Genomic DNA, 21,000 nt, shown 5'->3' with positions numbered 1-21,000 from the left:
AGCGGGCTATTCCAACGGTGTCATCTGCGGCGAGCGGGAGTTGAGATGGTGACAGCTCTTTCTCTTAGGGAGAAATAATTAGACAGTCAGTGAAACGGCAGGCTTAAAAAACGCAAATGGAGTTTTTAATTTTTTTTTTTACAGCCGATCCACTCAGCTTTTAATCTTAAAAGTTATTAGCACAGAAAAGAGTTCTAACTTTCTCTCTAATGATACCTTGCCTTGAGATGTTAATCAGAATACGGAGAGTTGTTCCTACACTTATCGCCTTCGAAAAGGGATTTCAGACGAGTGTCCTACACAGCCATAGTGAACTACCCTGCCAAGGGGGCTCCGAATTCAAAGATATTTTCATCTGACACTGAAGCACTTAGCTGTCACCATTAGCGACAACAACCATTTTCTCCCAATGTCTACATTTAACTATACAGGACAACAGTTTAAAACCGCCTCGCCTCCCATCCTTAGCCTGCATCACTCCAATCCATTAGCGCACTTCTGTCCCAATGTCATGGTGACACTTTGAGCCCTTGGTGTCACCAAGAGTTACATTACCACGGCAACTGGTAAGGAAGGCCCAGTAGCCACTCACTTTCATTTCAATACTGCCATACCCCCTACTCCAACCTATCTTAATCGAATGCACTATACTTGGCTACAGTTCCTCGCCATAATAAGACAAAGACAATTCCCACTCCATGAAAAATACAAAACATGCATAGCCTAACAACGTGTAAAATGTTTAGAGCCTTATTCTCCATAGTGAATGGTATACTAACTCCATAATGATAAGTATTTTTATAGCATAAAAGACATTTCCCAGTCATGAAAAATGCACATGCTAAACCTATACTATGTTTAGCACTTTAATCTCCACAGCCCACGTTAAACACTAGCTAACCCCATAACGATAACAAAGTATTTAATAGGATAGTGCTACTTTAAAATTAAAATAAATGTCACTTTATTTAACCAGGTACGCTAGTTGAGAACAAGTTCTCATTTACAACTGCAACTTGGCCAAGATAAAGCAAGTCTTGGCAGACAGAACCAGGGCGTGGCGAGGCGGAGCTCAGACAGGAATTGAATCAAGCGTCAGGCGAGAATGATGGATCTACATCAAAAGCAGCAGACGTATATTATCAAACTGGCGAGGTGTTGCTGCTTCCATTCTGCTTATGGCTCTATCCATCCAGTTTCTTTCATGCTGGGCCCCTGCAGAACCCGTTGCGAGAGAAGAAAAGTGGTCCACTTTGATCATATATAATTCAAAGTAGTGCAATTCTCCACTCTTACTCTTAAAAAATTCAAGTTAAATATTTTTGTATTTGTTTCGTAGCTGATCCATCGTGTGTTCAGCCACTCGGTTCCTCATGGAGGAATAGTCGGCTGGAATAGAACTATGATTCACTGGGCTTTAGGGGGATGACGAATGAACATGGGATAGATGTGTCAGGTTATTTGTCATGGCATAACACCAGTGCTGAAACAGTCATTGTCTGAGACAATCCTATAACACAGTCTGTAAAGATTGGTCAACATATTAACACTTGTGAGTGTTAATATCGTATGAGGACATTTCTGGGCACCCACTTCGTCCACTTCTGTTGGCCGAGAAATATGACTGTTGCAGTTATACATGCTTGAGAGTTGGGGTTCAAATATCAGCCACAATTTGTGGTTCAACTTTCGATGAAAAGTAGAGCGGGGGAGAAGGGGTAGTGTTACTTTCATTTAGATGTAATTAGCTGTGACTGTATTTTGGGGGTCGGGGCGGGGGTATTTTATTAGGATCCGCAGCTACTCACAGAACACAGAACATGGCATAATACAGAACATTAATAGACAAGAACAGTTCAAGGATAGAACTACCTACATTTAAAAATGGCACATAGCCTACAAAGGGTATCAATACATACACACAAAATATCTCGGTCCGGCCTCCCAGGTGGTGCAGTGGTTAAGAGACTCTGGGTTTTGCGCCCAGGCTCTGTCGTAACCGGCCGCAACAGGGACGTCTGTGGGGCGACGCACAATTGGCCTAGTGTCGTCCGGGTTAGGGAGGGTTTGGCCGGTAGGGATATCCTTGTCTCATCGCGCACCAGCGACTCCTGTGGCGGTCCGGGCGCAGTGCACGCTAACCAAGGTTGCCAGGTGCATGGTGTTTCCTCCGACACATTGGTGCGGCTGGCTTCCGGGTTGGATGCGCGCTGTGTTAAGAAGCGGTTGGGTTGTGTATCGGAGGACGCGTGACTTTCAACCTTCGTCTCTCCCGAGCCCGTACGGGAGTTGTAGCAATGAGACAAGATAGTAGCTACTAAGAATTGGATACCACGAAATTGGGAAGAAAAAGGGGTAAAAAAAATTCACAAAAAAATATATATATATCTCGGTCCAATAGGGGAGGGGCGTTGTGCCGGGAGGTGTTGCTTTATCTGTTTTTTGAAATAAGGTTTGCTGTTCATTTGAGCAATAGGAGATGAAGGGAGTGCCATGCAATAATGGATCTATATAATACTGTACACTTTATTGAGTTTGTTCTGGATTTGGGGATTGTGAAAAGACCCCTGGTGGCATGCCTGGTGGGGTTAGTGTATGTGTGTCAGAGCTGTGTGTGACTTGACTATGCAAAAAATTTGGAATTTTCAACACATGAATGTTTCTTATAAAAACAGGAAGTGATGCAGTCAGTCTCTCCTCCTCAAGGGAGACTGGCATGCATAGTATTTATATTTGCCCTCTGATTACAATGAAGAGCAAGATGTGCCGCTCTGTTCTGGACCAGCTGCAGCTTAACTAGGTCTTTCTTTGCAGCACTTGACCACGACTGGATAAGAATCAAGATAAGATCAAACTACAGACTGCAGGAGACTTGCTTTGTGGAGTGTGGTGTCAAAAAATCCGAACATCTCTTTATCACAGACAGACCTCTCCCCATCTTTACAACCATTGAACCTATATGTTTTTGACCATGACAGTTTGTAATCTTAGGTAACACCAAGTAATTTAGTTTCCTCAACTTGTCGAACAGCCACACCATTCATTACCAGATTCAGCTGAGGTCTAGAGCTTAGGGAAGGATTTGTACCAAATACAATGCTCTTAGTTTTAGAGATGTTCAGGACCAGTTTATTACTGGCCACTCATTCCAAAACGGACTGCAACTCCTTGTTAAGGGTTTCAGTGACTTCATTAGCTGTGGTTGCTGACATGTACAGTTGAAGTCAGAAGTGTACATACACTTCGGTTGGAGTCATAAAAACTTGTTTTTCAACCACTCCACAAATTTCTTGTTAACAAACTATACATTTACATTTACATTTAAGTCATTTAGCAGACGCTCTTATCCAGAGCGACTTACAAATTGGTGCGTTCACCTTAAGACATCCAGTGGAACAGCCACTTTACAATAGTGCATCTAAATCTTTTAAGGGGGGTGAGAAGGATTACTTTATCCTATCCTAGGTATTCCTGAAAGAGGTGGGGTTTCAGGTGTCTCCGGAAGGTGGTGATTGACTCCGCTGTCCTGGCGTCGTGAGGGAGTTTGTTCCACCATTGGGGGGCCAGAGCAGCGAACAGTTTTGACTGGGCTGCGCGGGAACTGTACTTCCTCAGTGGTAGGGAGGCGAGCAGGCCAGAGGTGGATGAACGCAGTGCCCTTGTTTGGGTGTAGGGCCTGATCAGAGCCTGGAGGTACTGAGGTGCCGTTCCCCTCACAGCTCCGTAGGCAAGCACCATGGTCTTGTAGCGGATGCGAGCTTCAACTGGAAGCCAGTGGAGAGAGCGGAGGAGCGGGGTGACGTGAGAGAACTTGGGAAGGTTGAACACCAGACGGGCTGCGGCGTTCTGGATGAGTTGTAGGGGTTTAATGGCACAGGCAGGGAGCCCAGCCAACAGCGAGTTGCAGTAATCCAGACGGGAGATGACAAGTGCCTGGATTAGGACCTGCGCTGCTTCCTGTGTGAGGCAGGGTCGTACTCTGCGGATGTTGTAGAGCATGAACCTACAAGAACGGGCCACCGCCTTGATGTTAGTTGAGAACGACAGGGTGTTGTCCAGGATCACGCCAAGGTTCTTAGCGCTCTGGGAGGAGGACACAATGGAGTTGTCAACCGTGATGGCGAGATCATGGAATGGGCAGTCCTTCCCGGGAGGAAGAGCAGCTCCGTCTTGCCGAGGTTCAGCTTGAGGTGGTGATCCGTCATCCACACTGATATGTCTGCCAGACATGCAGAGATGCGATTCGCCACCTGGTCATCAGAAGGGGGAAAGGAGAAGATTAATTGTGTGTCGTCTGCATAGCAATGATAGGAGAGACCATGTGAGGTTATGACAGAGCCAAGTGACTTGGTGTATAGCGAGAATAGGAGAGGGCCTAGAACAGAGCCCTGGGGACGCCAGTGGTGAGAGCGCGTGGTGAGGAGACAGATTCTCGCCACGCCACCTGGTAGGAGCGACCTGTCAGGTAGGACGCAATCCAAGCGTGGGCCGCCGGAGATGCCCAACTCGGAGAGGGTGGAGAGGAGGATCTGATGGTTCACAGTATCGAAGGCAGCCGATAGGTCTAGAAGGATGAGAGCAGAGGAGAGAGAGTTAGCTTTAGCAGTGCGGAGGGCCTCCGTGATACAGAGAAGAGCAGTCTCAGTTGAATGACTAGTCTTGAAACCTGACTGATTTGGATCAAGAAGGTCATTCTGAGAGAGATAGCGGGAGAGCTGGCCAAGGACGGCACGTTCGAGAGTTTTGGAGAGAAAAGAAAGAAGGGATACTGGTCTGTAGTTGTTGACATCGGAGGGATCGAGTGTAGGTTTTTTCAGAAGGGGTGCAACTCTCGCTCTCTTGAAGACAGAAGGGACGTAGCCAGCGGTCAGGGATGAGTTGATGAGCGAGGTGAGGTAAGGAGAAGGTCTCCGGAAATGGTCTGGAGAAGAGAGGAGGGAATAGGGTCAAGCGGGCAGGTTGTTGGGCGGCCGGCCGTCACAAGACGCGAGATTTCATCTGGAGAGAGAGGGAGAAAGAGGTCAGAGCACAGGGTAGGGCAGTGTGAGCAGAACCAGCGGTGTCGTTTGACTTAGCAAACGAGGATCGGATGTCGTCGACCTTCTTTTCAAAATGGTTGACGAAGTCATCTGCAGAGAGGGAGGAGGGGGGAGGGGGAGGAGGATTCAGGAGGGAGGAGAAGGTGGCAAAGAGCTTCCTAGGGTTAGAGGCAGATGCTTGGAATTTAGAGTGGTAGAAAGTGGCTTTAGCAGCAGAGACAGAAGAGGAAAATGTAGAGAGGAGGGAGTGAAAGGATGCCAGGTCCGCAGGGAGGCGAGTTTTCCTCCATTTCCGCTCGGCTGCCCGGAGCCCTGTTCTGTGAGCTCGCAATGAGTCGTCGAGCCACGGAGCAGGAGGGGAGGACCGAGCCGGCCTGGAGGATAGGGGACATAGAGAATCAAGGGATGCAGAAAGGGAGGAGAGGAGGGTTGAGGAGGCAGAATCAGGAGATAGGTTGGAGAAGGTTTGAGCAGAGGGAAGAGATGATAGGATGGAAGAGGAGAGAGTAGCGGGGGAGAGAGAGCGAAGATTGGGACGGCGCGATACCATCCGAGTAGGGGCAGTGTGGGAAGTGTTGGATGAGAGCAAGAGGGAAAAGGATACAAGGTAGTGGTCGGAGACTTGTATAAACTATAGTTTAACAAAACTATAGTTTTGGCAAGTTGGTTAAGACATCTACTTTATGCATGACACAAGTCATTTTCCCAACAATTGTTTACAGATTATGTCACTTATAATTCACTGTATCACAAGTCCAGTAGGTCAGAAGTTCACATACACTAAGTTGACTGTGCCTTTAAACAGCTTGGAAAATTCCCGAAAATGATGTCATGGCTTTAGAAGCTTCTGATAGGCTAATTAACATAATTTGAGTCAGTTGGAGGTGAACCTGTGGATGTATTTCAAGGCCTACCTTCAAACCCAGTGCCTCTTTGCTTGACATCATGGGAAAATCAAAAGAAATCAGCCAAGACCTCAGAGTTTTATTTTAGACCTCCACAAGTCTGATGTATCCTTGGGAGCAATTTCCAAACGACTGAAGTTACCACGTTCATCTGTACAAATAATAGTATGCAAGTATAAACACAATGGACCCACGCAGCCGTCTTACCGCTCAGGGAGGAGATGCATTCTGTCTCCTAGAGATGAACGTACTTTGGTCCGAACAGTGCTAATCAATCCCACAACAACAGCAAAGGACCTTGTGAAGATTCTGGAGGAAACAGGTAGAAACATATCTATAGCCACAGTAAAACGAGTCCTATATCAACATAACCCGAAAGGCCGCTCAGCAAGGAAGAATCCACTGCTCCAAAACCGCCATAAAAAAGTCAGACTAAAGTTTTCAACTACACATGGGGACAAAGATCGTACTTTTTGGAGAAATGTATTTTTGGAGAAATGAAACAAAAATAGAACTGTTTGGCCATAATGACCATTGTTATGTTTGGAGGAGAAAGGAGGAGGCTTGCAAGCCGAAGAACACCCTCCAAACCATGAAGCATAGGGGTGGCAGCATCATGTTGTGTGGGTGCTTTGCTGCAGGAGGGACTGGTGCACTTCACAAAATTGATGCCATCATGAGGAAGGAAAATGATGTGGATATATTGAAGCAACATCTCCAGACATGGTCGCAAATGGGTCTTCCAAATGGACAATGACCCCAAACATACTTCCAAAGTTGTGGCAAAATGGCTTAAGGACAACAAAGTCAATGTATTGGAGTGGCCATCACAAAGCCCTGACCTCAATCATAAATAATTTGTGGGAAGAACTGAAAAAGCGTGTGCGAAGAAGGAGGCCTAAAACTTGACTCAGTTACACCAGCTCTGTCAGGAGCAAAATTCACTCAACTTATTGTGGGAAGCTTGTGGAAGTCTACACAAAACGTTTGACCCAATTTAAAGGCAATGCTACCAAATACTAATTGAGTGTATGCAAACTTCTGACCCACTGGGAATACGATGACAGAAATAAAAGCTGAAATAAATCATTCTCTCTGCTATTATTCTGACATTTCACATTCTTAAAATAAAGTGGTGATCCTAACTGACCTAAAACAGGGAATCTTTACTAGGATTAAATGTCAGGAATTGTGAAAAAACTGAGTTTAAATGTATTTGGCTAAGGTGTATGTAAACTTCCGACTTGCTTTTCTTTCATTATTTGTTTCTTTATGCATTAATACGTTGGCTCACTGTCCGTTGTTGGCATTTCCTACTTAAGTTTGGCCATTTTGCCAATTAAGTAATCATTCAAATAATTGGCAACATCAAATGGTTTTGTGATGAATAAGCCATCTGCTTCAATGAAAGATGGAGTTGAATTTGTCTTTCTGACAATCATTTAACTTAAAGTACGTAAAAGTTTTTTTTCTCCCATCGTTCTTTACATCATTGATCTTGGTTTCATTAATACAGTTTCTTCTTCTTTTTGTTAAGTTTAGTCACGTCATTTTTCAGATGTCAGATGTTCTGCCAGACTTATTCGCCTTTCCTTTTGCCCCCTTTCTGTCAACCATCCAGTTTCTCATTTCCTCATCAATAACATGGAGCCTTAACAGTTCTAACAGTCAGTTTCTAATTTCCTCATCAATACCATGGAGCCTTAACAGTTCAAACAGTCAGTTCCTTAACAGGTGCATGTTTATCAATAACTGGATGAAGCAATTTCATAAATCAGACAAACAAACATATATTTTTTTACATCATCCACATAAGAGTCACAGCTAAATCTTTTGTATGATCTCTTTATACACTATTTTAGGCCCAGCTTTTTGAACCTTGTTTCTCCTAGATATAGCCACTATATTGTGATCACTGCATCCAATGGGTACGGATACAGCTTTAGAAAAGAGTTCCACAGTATTAGTAAACATTTGATCATCAATACATACTGTATGGATGATCTTGTTCCTTTAGTGTTTGTAAACACCTTGGTAAATTGATTAATAACCTGAACCAGATTTAATGGCACTGGTTACAGCGAGAAACTTCCTCTTGAGTGGACGGCTTGATGAAAAACAGTCAATTTGAAAGTTTCCAAGAAAGTAGACTATCAAGCATTTCACACACATTTCACACACATTATTTAGATAGTGTAATAGGCTTTAGATGAGGCAGGTGAACCTGAAGCCACACTACTTTAATAACACTTGACATGAGATCTTCTCTAAGCATTACTGGGATATGGTTCTGAATATACAGTACCAGTCAAAAGTTTGGACACACCTACTCGTTCTAGGGTTTTTCTTTATTTTTACTATTTTCTACATTGTAGAATAATAGTGAAGACATCAAAACTATGAAATAACACATATGGAATCATGTAGAAACCAAAAAACTGTTAAACAAATCAAAATATATTTTATATTTGAGATTCTTCAAAGTAGCCACCGTTTGCCTTGATGATGGCTTTGCATACTCTTGGCATTCTCTCAACCAGCTTCATGAGGTAATCACCTGGAATGATTTACTCCTTCGAGATAATCTGATTTATCTGTCATTGTTATCATGGATTCACATACAGAACTAATGTTCTCTGTCAGAGGCTTACAGATTGTCGTCATCTTGCCGTTTCCCGATTAAACTCATCGAGCAGACCCTGGGAGAACTGCAAACTGTTTTTCAGGTTCTGGACCTCTCTGGTCAGATTATTTTATTAGTTGGCTCCACCAGTATTTCGACACAACACTTGAAGTCATTTTGCCGTTGTTGTAACAACTGCTTATTATAATGGCTGCATAATAATGGATGTATTGCTCCTGCTGCGTCCTTAGGCTTTGAATAGCTCTCAATTAGACCCAAGTGGCAGCGGAACACAGCCCAGCTCCTGTCACCTTTCCAAATGTGAATATTCTCTAGAGTTTGAGTCTATACTAACTCATCACCTTAGATGGTTGGGCTGGCTGCATAGACACACTTACAAATATGTGACAACAATGCAATGAATGGAAAGCTGTGGACTAAGATGTTTTGTTATTTTCTTCCCAGGTTGCATTTCACCTGCAGCCTTACAGAGGGCGGAGCGACCACAGTGTCCATGACAACATCAAGTATATCATCGACAGGTAGGTCTTGTCTTTGTTTAGAATAACTTCAAATTGAAGTGGACACAAAGTAAAACCTTGTTGAACTTTCCTGTTGAAAACAGTAGTTTTCAGACAACATAGACCCTTTTAAAGGACTGAGACACAGTTCACTTCAAATCAAATTCTATTGGTCGTTTACACATGTTTAGCAGATGTTATTGTGGGTGTAGCGAAATGCTTGTGTTCCTAGCTCCAACAGTGCAGTATGAATGTACTTAAAAAATATAGAAATATTAAGACGAGCAATTTCGGAGTCCGGAGTGAGTGAGTATGTATGTATGTATGTATGTATGTATGTATGTATGTATGTATGTATGTATGTATGTATGTATGTATGTAGATAGGTAGGTAGATCGGTAGGTAGGTAGGTAGGTAGATACTGTACTAGTCAAAAGTTTGGACACACCTACTGATTTTAGGGTTTTTCTTTATTTTTACTATTTTCTTCCTTTTCTGTGGCGGTCCTCATGAGAGCCAGTTTCATCATAGCGTTTGATGTTTTTTGCGACTGCACTCCAAACATTTTTTCAAGTTCTTGACATTTTCCTAATTATCTGACCTTCATGTCTTAAAGCAGGTATTAACAAACTGGGGTACAGGTACGTGCAATGCTGTTGGGGGTATGCTAAATAAAAATTGTGATTCACTTTTTTTTCCTTCATATTTTCACAATCCATTTATATTTTCCAACAGGGCTATACATTTGGGTGAGTTTTTTTCCCCTCACCTGAGTAGCCTCGTTTCACTGCCCAAAATAAAATTAAACCATCTAGTGTTCAGCGAAATAACAACACAATGTCAAATACAGGTAGCCTAGTCAAATAATTAACATCCAATCACATTAACCGTTACTCTCTCGTGGCCAAACATAGCTGCTGTTCATTCCGTTTGCTCGAAAATGGATTAATGGCTAAAAAAAAGTACGGCCCACGTCCATAGAGACACATACCAGCTCTACTGGTAGTACTGCTACTACCAGCACTACTACACCTGTACCTGTCGACGACACAAGTTGTTCTGCTTTCACGAGCACATCCAATGCTAGCATCAGTAATTCTACATTTATTGTTAACCCAGCTAGCATGGACATTGACAGTTGTGAATCTCATGTAGCTGAAAAGCTAGTGCCCATTACCCAGGAAAGCACAAAGAGGCTAAAATATTATGAGAACTACATTGATTTGGGGTTCACTTATATTGGGAGTAGTGCCTTTCCTTAGCCACAGTGTGTTATATGTGCAAAAGTACTATCTCACAACTCGATGAAACCTTCACTCTTGCAAAGAAACAAAACATGCCAATTTGAAAAATAAGCCACAGGAGGTTTTTGAGTGAGAATTAAGACAGCTTTAGAGGAGTAAGACATGTATAAAAGCAACAGATACCATTAATAAGAAGGGGCTAGAAGCGTCTTATATGGTGAGCTATCGAATGGCTAGGACAGGCAAGCCCCATACTATTGTAGAGGACTTAATTATTCCTGCCGCCGCGGCTGGGACAATGCTGGGGGAAAAGGCCCAAAAAAAACTATACAGACAATGTCTTCATCAAACAACACTGTTTCACGACGCATCAGTGACATGGCAGGAAATGTCTTGAAACCAGTGAATTTTATGCATTACAGCTGGATGAGTCAACAGACGTGGCAGGCCTGGCACAGCTCCTGGTATATGTCCGTTACGTTTATGGGGGATCAATTAAGGAAAACATCATCCTCTGCAAACCACTGGAAACCAGGACAACAGGAGAGGATATTTTTAAAGTAGTGGACAGTTTTGTGACATCAAATGGACTTTGGTGGTCAAGATGTGTTGGTATCTGTACTGATGGCGCAAAAGCCATGACAGGGAGACATAGTGGAGTGGTAACGCGCATGCAAGCAGTTGCTCCCGACGCCACTTGGGCACACTGCAGCATCCATCAAGATGCTCTTGGTGCCAAGGGAATGCCTAACAGCTTGAAAGACGTTTTGGACACTACAGTGAAAATGGTTAACTTTATTAAAGCAAGCCCCTGAAACAAGGCCCCTGAATACATAAGTGTGCTGGTTATCAAGGGGCAAAGTAGACAAAAATGTTTAACAGAGACGAGCTTAAAGTTTTTACTGACGAGATTCTCACACGACTGGCCTATCTGGGTGATGTTTTTTCTTGGATTACAGGGACTCTCTGCAACTATATTCAATGTGGGGGACAAAATTGAGGCTACGATTAAGAAGTTGGAGCTCTTCTCTGTCTGCATTAACAAGGACAACACACAGGTCTTTCCATCATTGTATGATTTTTTTTGTGTGTCCTGAAAGATGACACAAACAACTGGATTTGTCATCCCTTTCATACCCTGCCTCCAGTCCACTTACCGATATCTGAACAAGAGAGCCTCATCGAAATTGCAACAAGCGGTTCTGTGAAAATGTAATTTAAATCAGAAGCCACTGCCAGATTTCTGGATTGGGCTGCGCTCAGAGTATCCTGCATGGGCAAACGTGAGACACTGATGCCCTTTTTTATTTGACCATTATTTAACTAGGCAAGTCAGTTAAGAACAAATTCTTATTTTCAATGACGGCCTAGGAACAGTGCAGAACGACAGATTTGTACCTTGTCAGCTCGGGGATTTGAACTTGCACTTGAACTTTGCAACCACGTACCTATTGTGAGAGTGGATTCTCGGGCCTCACTAGCATGAAAACTAAATACAGGAACATACTGTGTGTGGAAAATGATTTAAGACTAAGACTCTCTCTTGTACAACCCAACATTGCAGAGTTATGTGCATCCTTTCAAGCACACCCTTCTCATTAACCTGTGGTGAGTTATTCACAATTTTCAATTAACAAACAAGGTTTTACATGTAAGATGGTTAAATAAAGAGCAAAATGATTGATTATTATTATATTATTATTTGTGCCCTGGTCCTATAAGAGCTCTTTGTCACTTCCCACAAGCCAGGTTGTGACAAACTCACTCATTCTTATGTTTAATAAATGTATCGTATAGTGTGTGTGTGGCAGGTATACAATGATGGCAAAAAACAACATTTGAGAGTGCGCTGACCCTGGTGCTAGAGGGTGTATGCAGCTGGAGGTTGAATGTTTGAAGGGGTACGGGACTATAAAAAGTTTGGGAATCACTGTCTTAAAGTCGTGATAGACTGTCCTTTCTCTTTGCTTATTTTAGCTGTTCTTGCCATAATATGGATGTGGTCTTTTACCAAATGAGGCTATCTTCTGTATACCACCCCTACCTTGTCACAACACAACTAATTGGCTCAAACCCATTAAGGAAAATAATTCCACAAATTAACCAGGCACACCTGTTAATTGAAGCTGGTTGAGAGAATGCCAAGTGTGTGCAAAGCTGTCTTTCAAGGCAAAGGGTGGCTTCTGTGAATAATCTCAAATATAAAATATATTTGGATTTGTTTAACAATTCTTTGGTTACTACATGATTCCATATGTGTTATGTCATAGTTATGATGTCTTCATTATTCTACAATGCAGAAAATAGTAAAAATAAAGAAAAACCCTTGAATGAGTAGGTGTGTGCAACATTTTGACTCGTACGATATATACATACAGTTGAAGTTGTAAGTTTACATACACCTTAGCCAAATGCATTTAAACTCACCTTTTCACAATTCCTGACATTTAAACTGTCTTAGGTCAGTTAGGATCACCACTTTATTTTAAGAATGTGAAATGTCGTAGAGAAAATGATTTATTTCAGCTTTTATTTCTTTCATCACATTCCCAGTGGGTCAGAAGTTTACACACTCAATTGATATTTGGTAGCATTGTCTTTAAATTGTTAAACTTGGGTCAAACGTTTTGGGTACCATTCCATAAGCTTCCCACAAGCTTCCTCCTGACAGAGCTGTTGTAACTGAGACAGGTTTTTTCAGTTCTGCCCACACATTTTCTATGGGATTGATGTCAGGGCTTTGTGATGGCCACTCCAATACCTTGACTTTGTTGTCCTTAAGCCATTTTGGCACAGCTTTGGAAGTATGCTTGGGGTCATTGTCCATTTTGAAGACACATTTCCGACCAAGCTTAAACTTCCTGATTAATGTCTTGAGATGTTGCTTCAATATATCCACAATTTTCCTACCTCATGAAGCCATCTTTTTTGTGAAGTGCACCAGTCCCTCTTGCAGCAAAGCATCCACACAACATGATGCTGCCACCCAAGTGCTTCACGGTTGGGATGGTGTTCTTCGGCTTGCAAGCCTCCCCCTTTTTCCTCCAAACATAACGATGGTAATTATGGCCAAACAGTTCTATTTTTGATTCATCAGACCAGAGGACATTTCTCCAAAAAGTCCCATCTTTGTCCCCATGTGCAGTTGGAAACCGTAGTCTTTGCCTTTTTATGGTGGTTTTGGAGCAGTGGCTTCTTCCTTGCTGAGCAGACTTTCAGGTTATGTTGATATAGGACTCATTTTACTGTGGAAAAATATACTTTTGTACCCGTTTCCTCCAGCATCTTCACAAGGTCCTTCGCTGTTGTTCTGAGATTGATTTGCACTTTTCGCACCAAAGTACGTTCATCTCTAGGAGACAGAACGCCTCTCCTTCCTGAGCTGTAAGACGGCTGTGTGGTCCCATGGTGTTTATACTTGCGTACTATTGTTTGTACAGATGAATGTGGTACCTTCAGGCGTTTGGAAATTGCTCCAAAGGATGAACCAGACTTGTGGAGGTCTACAATTTATTTTCTGGTGTCTTGGCTGATTTCTTTTGATTTTCCCATGATGTCAAGCACTGAGTTTGAAGGTAGGCCTTGAAATACATCCACAGGTACACCTCCAATTGACTCGAATGATGTCAATTAGCCTATCAGAAGCTTCTAAAGCCATGAAATCATTTTATGGAATTTTCCAAGCTGTTTAATGGCACAGTCAACTTAGTGTATGTAAACTTCTGACCCACTAGAATTGTGATACAGCGAATTATAAGTGAAATAATCTGTCTGTAAACAATTGTTGGAGAAATTACTCATGTCATGCACAAAGTAGATGTCCTAACCAATTGCCCTTAACCAACACAAAAACATCCTATGGCGTTCTGCATTAGCATCAAACCACCCCAAGTGATATGCAACTTTTCAGGGAAGCCAGAAACCAATATACACAGGCAGTTAGAAAAGCCAAGGCTAGCTTTTTCAAGCAGTAATTTGCTTCCTGCAACAGAAACTCAAAAAAGTTCTGGGACACTGTAAAGTCCATGGAGAATAAGAACACCTCCTCCCAGCTGCCCACTGCACTGAAGACAGGAAACACTGTCACCACCGATAAATTCACTATAATTGAGAATTTCAATAAGCATTTTTCTACGGCTGGCTATGCTTTCCACCTGGCTACCCCTACTCCGGTCAACAGCACTGCACCCCCCACAGCAACTCGCCCAAGCCTTCCCCATTTCTCCTTCTCTCAAATCCAGTCAGCTGATGTTTCGAAAGAGCTGCAAAATCTGGACCCCTACAAATCATCCAGGCTAGACAATCTGGACCCTTTCTTTCTAAAATTATCTGCTGAAATTGTTGCCACCTCTATTACTAGCCTGTTCAACCTCTCTTTTGTGTCATCTGAGATTCCCAAAGATTGAAAAGCAGCTGCGGTTATCCCCCTCTTTAAAGGGGGAGACACTCTTGACCCAAATTGCTACAGACCTATATCTATCCTACCCTGCCTTTCTAAGGTCTTCGAAAGCCAAGTCAACAAACAGATTACTCCGCTATGCAATCTGGTTTGAGAGCTGGTCATGGGTGCACCTCTGCCACGCTCAAGGTCCTAAACGATATCTTAACCGCCATCGATAAGAAACAATACTGTGCAGCCGTATTTATTGACCTGGCCAAGGCTTTCGACTCTGTCAATCACCACATCCTCATCGGCAGACTCGATAGCCTTGGATTCTCAAATGATTGCCTCGCCTGGTTCACCAACTACTTCTCTGATAGAGTTCAGTGTGTCAAATCGGAGGGCCTGTTGTCCGGGCCTCTGGCCGTCTCTATGGGGGTGCCACAGGGTTCAATTCTTGACTCTCTTCTCTGTATACATCAATGATGTCGCTCTTGCTGCTGGTGAGTCTCTGATCCACCTCTACGCAGACGACACCATTCTGTATATTTCTGGCCCTTCTTTGGACACTGTGTTAACAACCCTCCAGGTGAGCTTCAATGCCATACAACTCTCCTTCGTGGCCTCCAATTGCCCCTAAATACAAGTAAAACTAAATGCATGCTCTTCAACCGATCGCTACCTGCACCTGCCCGCCTGTCCAACATCACTACTCTGGACGGTTCAGACTTAGAATATGTGTACAACTACAATTACCTAGGTGTCTGGTTAGACTGTAAACTCTCCTTCCAGACTCACATCAAACATCTCCAATCCAAAGTTAAATCTAGAATTGGCTTCCTATTTCGCAACAAAACATCCTTCACTCATGCTGCCAAACATACCCTTGTAAAACTGACCATCCTACCGATCCTCGACTTCGGCGATGTCATTTACAAAATAGCCTCCAATACCCTACTCAATAAATTGGATGCAGTCTATCACAGTGCCATCCGTTTTGTCACCAAAGCCCCATATACTACCCACCACTGCGACCTGTACGCTCTCGTTGGCTGGCCCTCGCATTATACTCGTCGCCAAACCCACTGGCTCCAGGTCATCTACAAGACCCTGCTAGCTTAAAGTCCCCCCTTATCTCAGCTCGCTGGTCACCATAGCAGCACCCACCTGTAGCACACGCTCCAGCAGGTATATCTCTCTGGTCACCCCCGAACCAATTCTTCCTTTGGCCGCCTGACTGGAACGAACTACAAAAATCTCTGAAACTGGGAACACTTATCTCCCTCACTAGCTTTAAGAACCAGCTGTCAGAGCAGCTCACAGATGACTGCACCTGTACATAGCCCATCTATAATTTAGCCCAAACAACTACCTCTCCCCCTACTGTATTTATTTATTTTGCTCCTTTGCACCCCATTATTTAATTCAGTCTCATCTGAGTTGTAAATTCTTGGTTATCTTCACGAACCCTGGCTAACAAGTTGAATCAGAAATGCAAAATTGGGTTTAATTATTTATTCACTAAATACCTAACTAATCACACAGAATTTCACATACACATAATTAAATCATAACTTGATTACAAATTAAGTCATAAAGGAAAACGTCCCTAGCGGGCGGAACAGATATGACAGCTGGTTACACAAAAGAAAAGGGGCTGGGTTTGAGTGAAAGAGCGGGAAGACTGAGGAACAAAGGGCGAAGCTGTGCTATCGTAAATACAGTATCTTATGCATTCTAAATTACCGCCCATATGGAAAAGGAAAATACAATAAATATTTACTCTGAGCTGCGCTTCGGTAGGTTGGTGGTAGATGGAAGGCCGTGTTGCCCAACCGAGTCCTTTGAAGAATGTCTCTGCTGGTAAATTGAATACGTTGTAGTAACGTTGTTGTGTGGTAGACGGGTTACTCAGTCTGTTCCTTCCTAACCCTCGTTTGCAGCGGCTGTTGCTAACTCAACGGCTAGGAGGTATCACTTCTGTAGTGAATAAGAGTTCAAAGTTCATACCATTCGCAACCAAAGCTCACGCTGATGTTGGCTTCGTTCTGTAGTTATTATCTGAACCATTCTGACATCGGACCATCGTCCTCACAACAGGAGATTATATTGTCGTCAAGGGCTTATATAGGAAGGGAGAGGAGGGCGTGTTTGAAAAGTTTTATAGCCCATGTCCCTTCACAGGGGCGGGCCACTGATTGAGCAGAGCCCTATCTTATGAAATCTCACATTTTAGAAGCTAAAATCACATTTCATCCCATCACGAATAATTTCATATTCAAACATTTAAATTGAACAACAATTCCTAGAGTTTATGTCATCTTCTCATTGATGAGAATGTCTCAGATGAGAACCGAACTGACACCATATTCATTAAGTACCACCGCATATGTTCCATTGGTCGGATTACCAGAATATAGTTCATTTCCCCTCACCTTCTGATGTTCCCAGAATCTCTATGTTAACCAAGTGTTTTGCAAATGTAACATCAGTAGGGTAGAGAGGAAAAAGGGGGAAAGAGGTATTTATGACTGTCATAAACCTACCCCCAGGCCAACGTCATGACAGTATTAAATATTAAAAACAGAAATACCTTATTTAGATAAGTATTCAGACCCTTTGTTATGCTAAATGAAATTGAGGTCAGGTGCATCCTGTTTCCATTGATCATCCTTGAGCTGTTTCTACAACTTGAAATGAGTCCACCTGTGGTAAATTCAATAGATTGGATATGATTTGGAAAGGTACACACTATATAAAAAGGTCCCACAGTTGACAGTGCATGTCAGAGCAAAAACCAAGCCATGAGGTCGTTCCGTAGAACTCAGAGACAGGATTGTGTCTAGGCACAGATCTGGGGAAGGGTACCAAAACATTTCTGCAGCATTGAACGTCCCCTAAAACACAGTGGCATCCATCATTCTTAAATGGAAGAAGTTTGGAACCATTTAAGACTCTTCCTAGAGCTGACCGTACCGGCCAAACTGAGCAATCGGGGGAGAAGGGCCTTGGTCAGGGAGGTGACCAAGAACCCAATGGTCACTCTGACAGAGCTCCAGAAGGACAGCAATCTCTGCAGCACTCCACCAATCAGACCTTTATGGTAGAGTGGCCAGACGGAAGCCACTCCTCAGTAAAAGGCACATGACAGCCCGCTTGTAATTTGCCAAAAGCCACCTAAAGACTCTCAAGACCATGAGAAACAAGATTCTCTGGTTTGTTGAAACCAAGATCGAACTCTTTGGCCTGAATGCCAAGTGTCACGTTCCGAGGAAACCTGGCACCATCCCTATGGTGAAGCATGGTGGTGGCAGCATCATGCTGTGGGGATGTTTTTCAGTGGCAGGGACTGGGAGGCATGTCAGAATCGAGGGAAAGATGAACAGAGCAAAATACAGAGATCCTTGATGAAAACCTGCTCCAGAGCATTCAGGATCTCAGACTGGGGAAAAGTTTCACCTTCTATCTGGACAACGCAGGAGTGGCTTCGGGACAAGTGTATATCCTTGAGTGGCCCAGACAGAGCCCAGACTTGAACCCAATCGAACATCTCTGGAGAGACCTGAAAATAGCTGTGCAGCAACGCTCCCCATCCAACCTGACAGAGCTTGAGAGGATCTGCAGAGAAGAATGGGAGAAACTCCCCAAATACAGGTGTGCCAAGTTTGTAGCGTCATACCCAAGAAGACTCAAGGCTGTAATCGCTGCCAAAGGTGCTTTAACAAAGTACTGAGGTAAGGGGCTGAATACTTATGTAAATGTGATAGTTTCATGTTTAATGAATTTGCAATAATGTAAAAAAAAAAAAACGTTCTGATTATGGGGTATTGTGTGTAGATTGATGAGGGGAAAAAACGATTTAAATCAATTTTAGAATAAGGTTGTAACCTAACAATATGTGAAAGAAAGGTGTCTGAATACTTTCCGAAGGCATATACACATGACATTTTTTTAATGAGCATGGCCTTATTTCTATTACAGCATACCACCTTGCGCACACTTGCCTGCATCGAGCTGATATAGGGTGTAATCATTAGTCTAACAGTTGCAGTCTCTCGGTCCCAGCTTTGATCTTCTTGGTCTTCCTGTGACACCGGGTGCTGTAGATGTCCTGAAGGGCAGGCAGTGTGGCTACGGTGATGCGTTGGGCTGACCGCACCACCCTCTGGAGAGTCCTGCGGTTGCGGACGGTGCAGTTGTCGTACCAGGCGGTGATACAGCCTGACAGGATGCTCTCAATGGTCCATCTTTAAAAGTTTGCAAGTTTCTTAGGGACGAAGTCGAATTTATTCAGCCTCCTGAGGTTAAAAAGAGACACTGTTGCACCTTCTTCACCACACAGTGATGTGTATGCCGAGGAACTTGAAGCTTTTAACCTTCTCCACTGTGTCGTCGATTTGGCAGGGGCCGTGCTCCCTCTGCTGTCTCCTGAATGCTAGATTACATGTAAATAACTCTAGAATGTGATTCATATCTTATTAGGATACTTCTAGGTTATTTCTCCTTCCATGCAAATATCCAAATCTGTATCAATAATCTCGTGTCCATTTATTTGTGTTTGAAGGTACGGGGACCACGGAGCCTTCTACAAGTTCACCTCTAGCACGGGGAATATCCTGCCTCTGTTCTACATTTATGACTCGTATCTGACGCCGCCCGAGAACTGGTCCGACCTGCTCCACCCCACGGGCTCCCACAGCCTGCGTGGCACGCCGTATGACAGTGTCTTCATCGCCCTCATCGTGGAGGAGCGCCACAAGCATGACATTCTTGCCGGTGGTTTCGATGGCATGTACACGTACTTCGCCTCCAACGGGTTCTCTTTTGGTTCATCCCACCAGAACTGGAAGGCGGTCAAGGCGTTCTGCGACGGTAACAACCTGTTATTTATACCTAGCGCCGGGCCGGGCTACATCGACACCGCAGTCAGACCGTGGAACAACCACAACACGCGCAACCGAGTCAACGGCCGCTACTACGAGACAGCCTTGCAGGCGGCGCTGAACGTGCGGCCGGAGATCGTCACGATAACGTCGTTCAACGAGTGGCACGAGGGAACGCAGATCGAGATGGCTGTGCCAAAAAAGACGGTGACCAGGTTGTATTTGGATTACCAGCCGCACCAACCTGAGCACTACCTGGAGCTCACCAGGAGGTGGGCAGAGCAGTTCAACAAGGAGAAAGAGACATGGCTCATGTGAACTGGCACGGTGTGTGTGAAAGAGAGAGAATACGCACGAGTGACTGTAGAGGTTTATGAATGTGTGAGAGACAAGTGCGTGGGAATTGGACTGGAGAGAAGGAAAAAAAGAGAGAGAGAAATGCTCATTTTAACTTTTTTTGGGATATTCTACAGTTGACTCTTATGTGCAACAGAAAGCTCCCCGTCCTGCTTGCCATATCTCTGCCCTGGATCTTGCCTCCTGATAACCTCTAGACAACCCCCATCCTCGCTACCAGCATGGATGGACACGTCAATAGTCTAATATACTGTACACAGTACACTCTGTCCTACTTTGACAAACCACTGTCCAATGTAACCATCTGTTTGATACAATGCACCCTGGCATGACTTTTCTTTCTGCACAATCCTTTTAAATTTTAAAATGATAATCCCAATAAAAATAGACCAGGTGACATTTCTAGGATTTGACTTTCATCCACAAGCCATCTCTTTCTTGGAAAGTGTGAGTGAGTGAGTGAGTGAGAGAGCTAGTGGAACTGTACGATTATATTTTCTCTTCACTCAAAGCAAGTGTGGTCATTGCCAAGTAAAGGGGTATTTCCTGTGTGGCTTAACAAGGATGTAGAGCTCAAAGATGTAGGGTGAAGTTGCCCCTAGGTGCTGATCTAGGGTCAGTTGTACATTTCCCCAACTAATGGTTAAGGTTTGGGGGAGCTGATCCTAGATCGGTACCTAGGGAAACTTCAGCCCGGAGCCGAACCAATGTGTAAGGGAAAACAGCATGCTTGACCAAATGGTTTAATGTCAGTGCACCAGGGAGAGTCTGAGGGATCCACAGAGATGTTGGGGTATCGGAGCATGTGATTGCAGACCAATTCAGCCAAGGGGAAACGCCATGTCCACAGCAGTTTCGTTTTATCTGAAGACAGAAAACAACCACCACCAGTGAGAAACCACATTCAACAATTTCATATTTTAAGTCTAGCACAATTACCAGTTTTAATAAATGCAATCTGTTCAAAACAGGTTTTTCAGATTCATTCACCATTAGAGTTGGGACATTGTCCGTTAAAATAATTCAACTTTTTATAGAAATAAACAG

General features: G+C 43.6%; 1 protein-coding gene across 1 annotated transcript in view; it reads left to right on the top strand.

Annotated features, from left to right (window-relative positions):
• LOC115142081 (glycoprotein endo-alpha-1,2-mannosidase-like protein) overlaps positions 1–20,356 on the top strand; it is a 35,621-nt gene extending 15,265 nt beyond the window's left edge. The window contains exons 3-4 of the mRNA XM_029681552.2: positions 9,033–9,109; positions 19,278–20,356. Coding sequence (XP_029537412.1) covers positions 9,033–9,109; positions 19,278–19,914 — 714 coding nt within the window. The 3' untranslated portion in view covers positions 19,915–20,356. The remainder of the gene's footprint in view (positions 1–9,032; positions 9,110–19,277) is intronic.
• The last annotated feature ends 644 nt before the right edge of the window (positions 20,357–21,000 follow it).

This window comes from Oncorhynchus nerka, linkage group LG14, assembly GCF_034236695.1.
Source record: "Oncorhynchus nerka isolate Pitt River linkage group LG14, Oner_Uvic_2.0, whole genome shotgun sequence".
NCBI classification, from domain to species: domain Eukaryota; kingdom Metazoa; phylum Chordata; class Actinopteri; order Salmoniformes; family Salmonidae; genus Oncorhynchus; species Oncorhynchus nerka.
The sequence above is the reverse complement of the archived record's forward strand: the minus strand, read 5'-3'. Positions and strand labels throughout refer to the sequence as shown.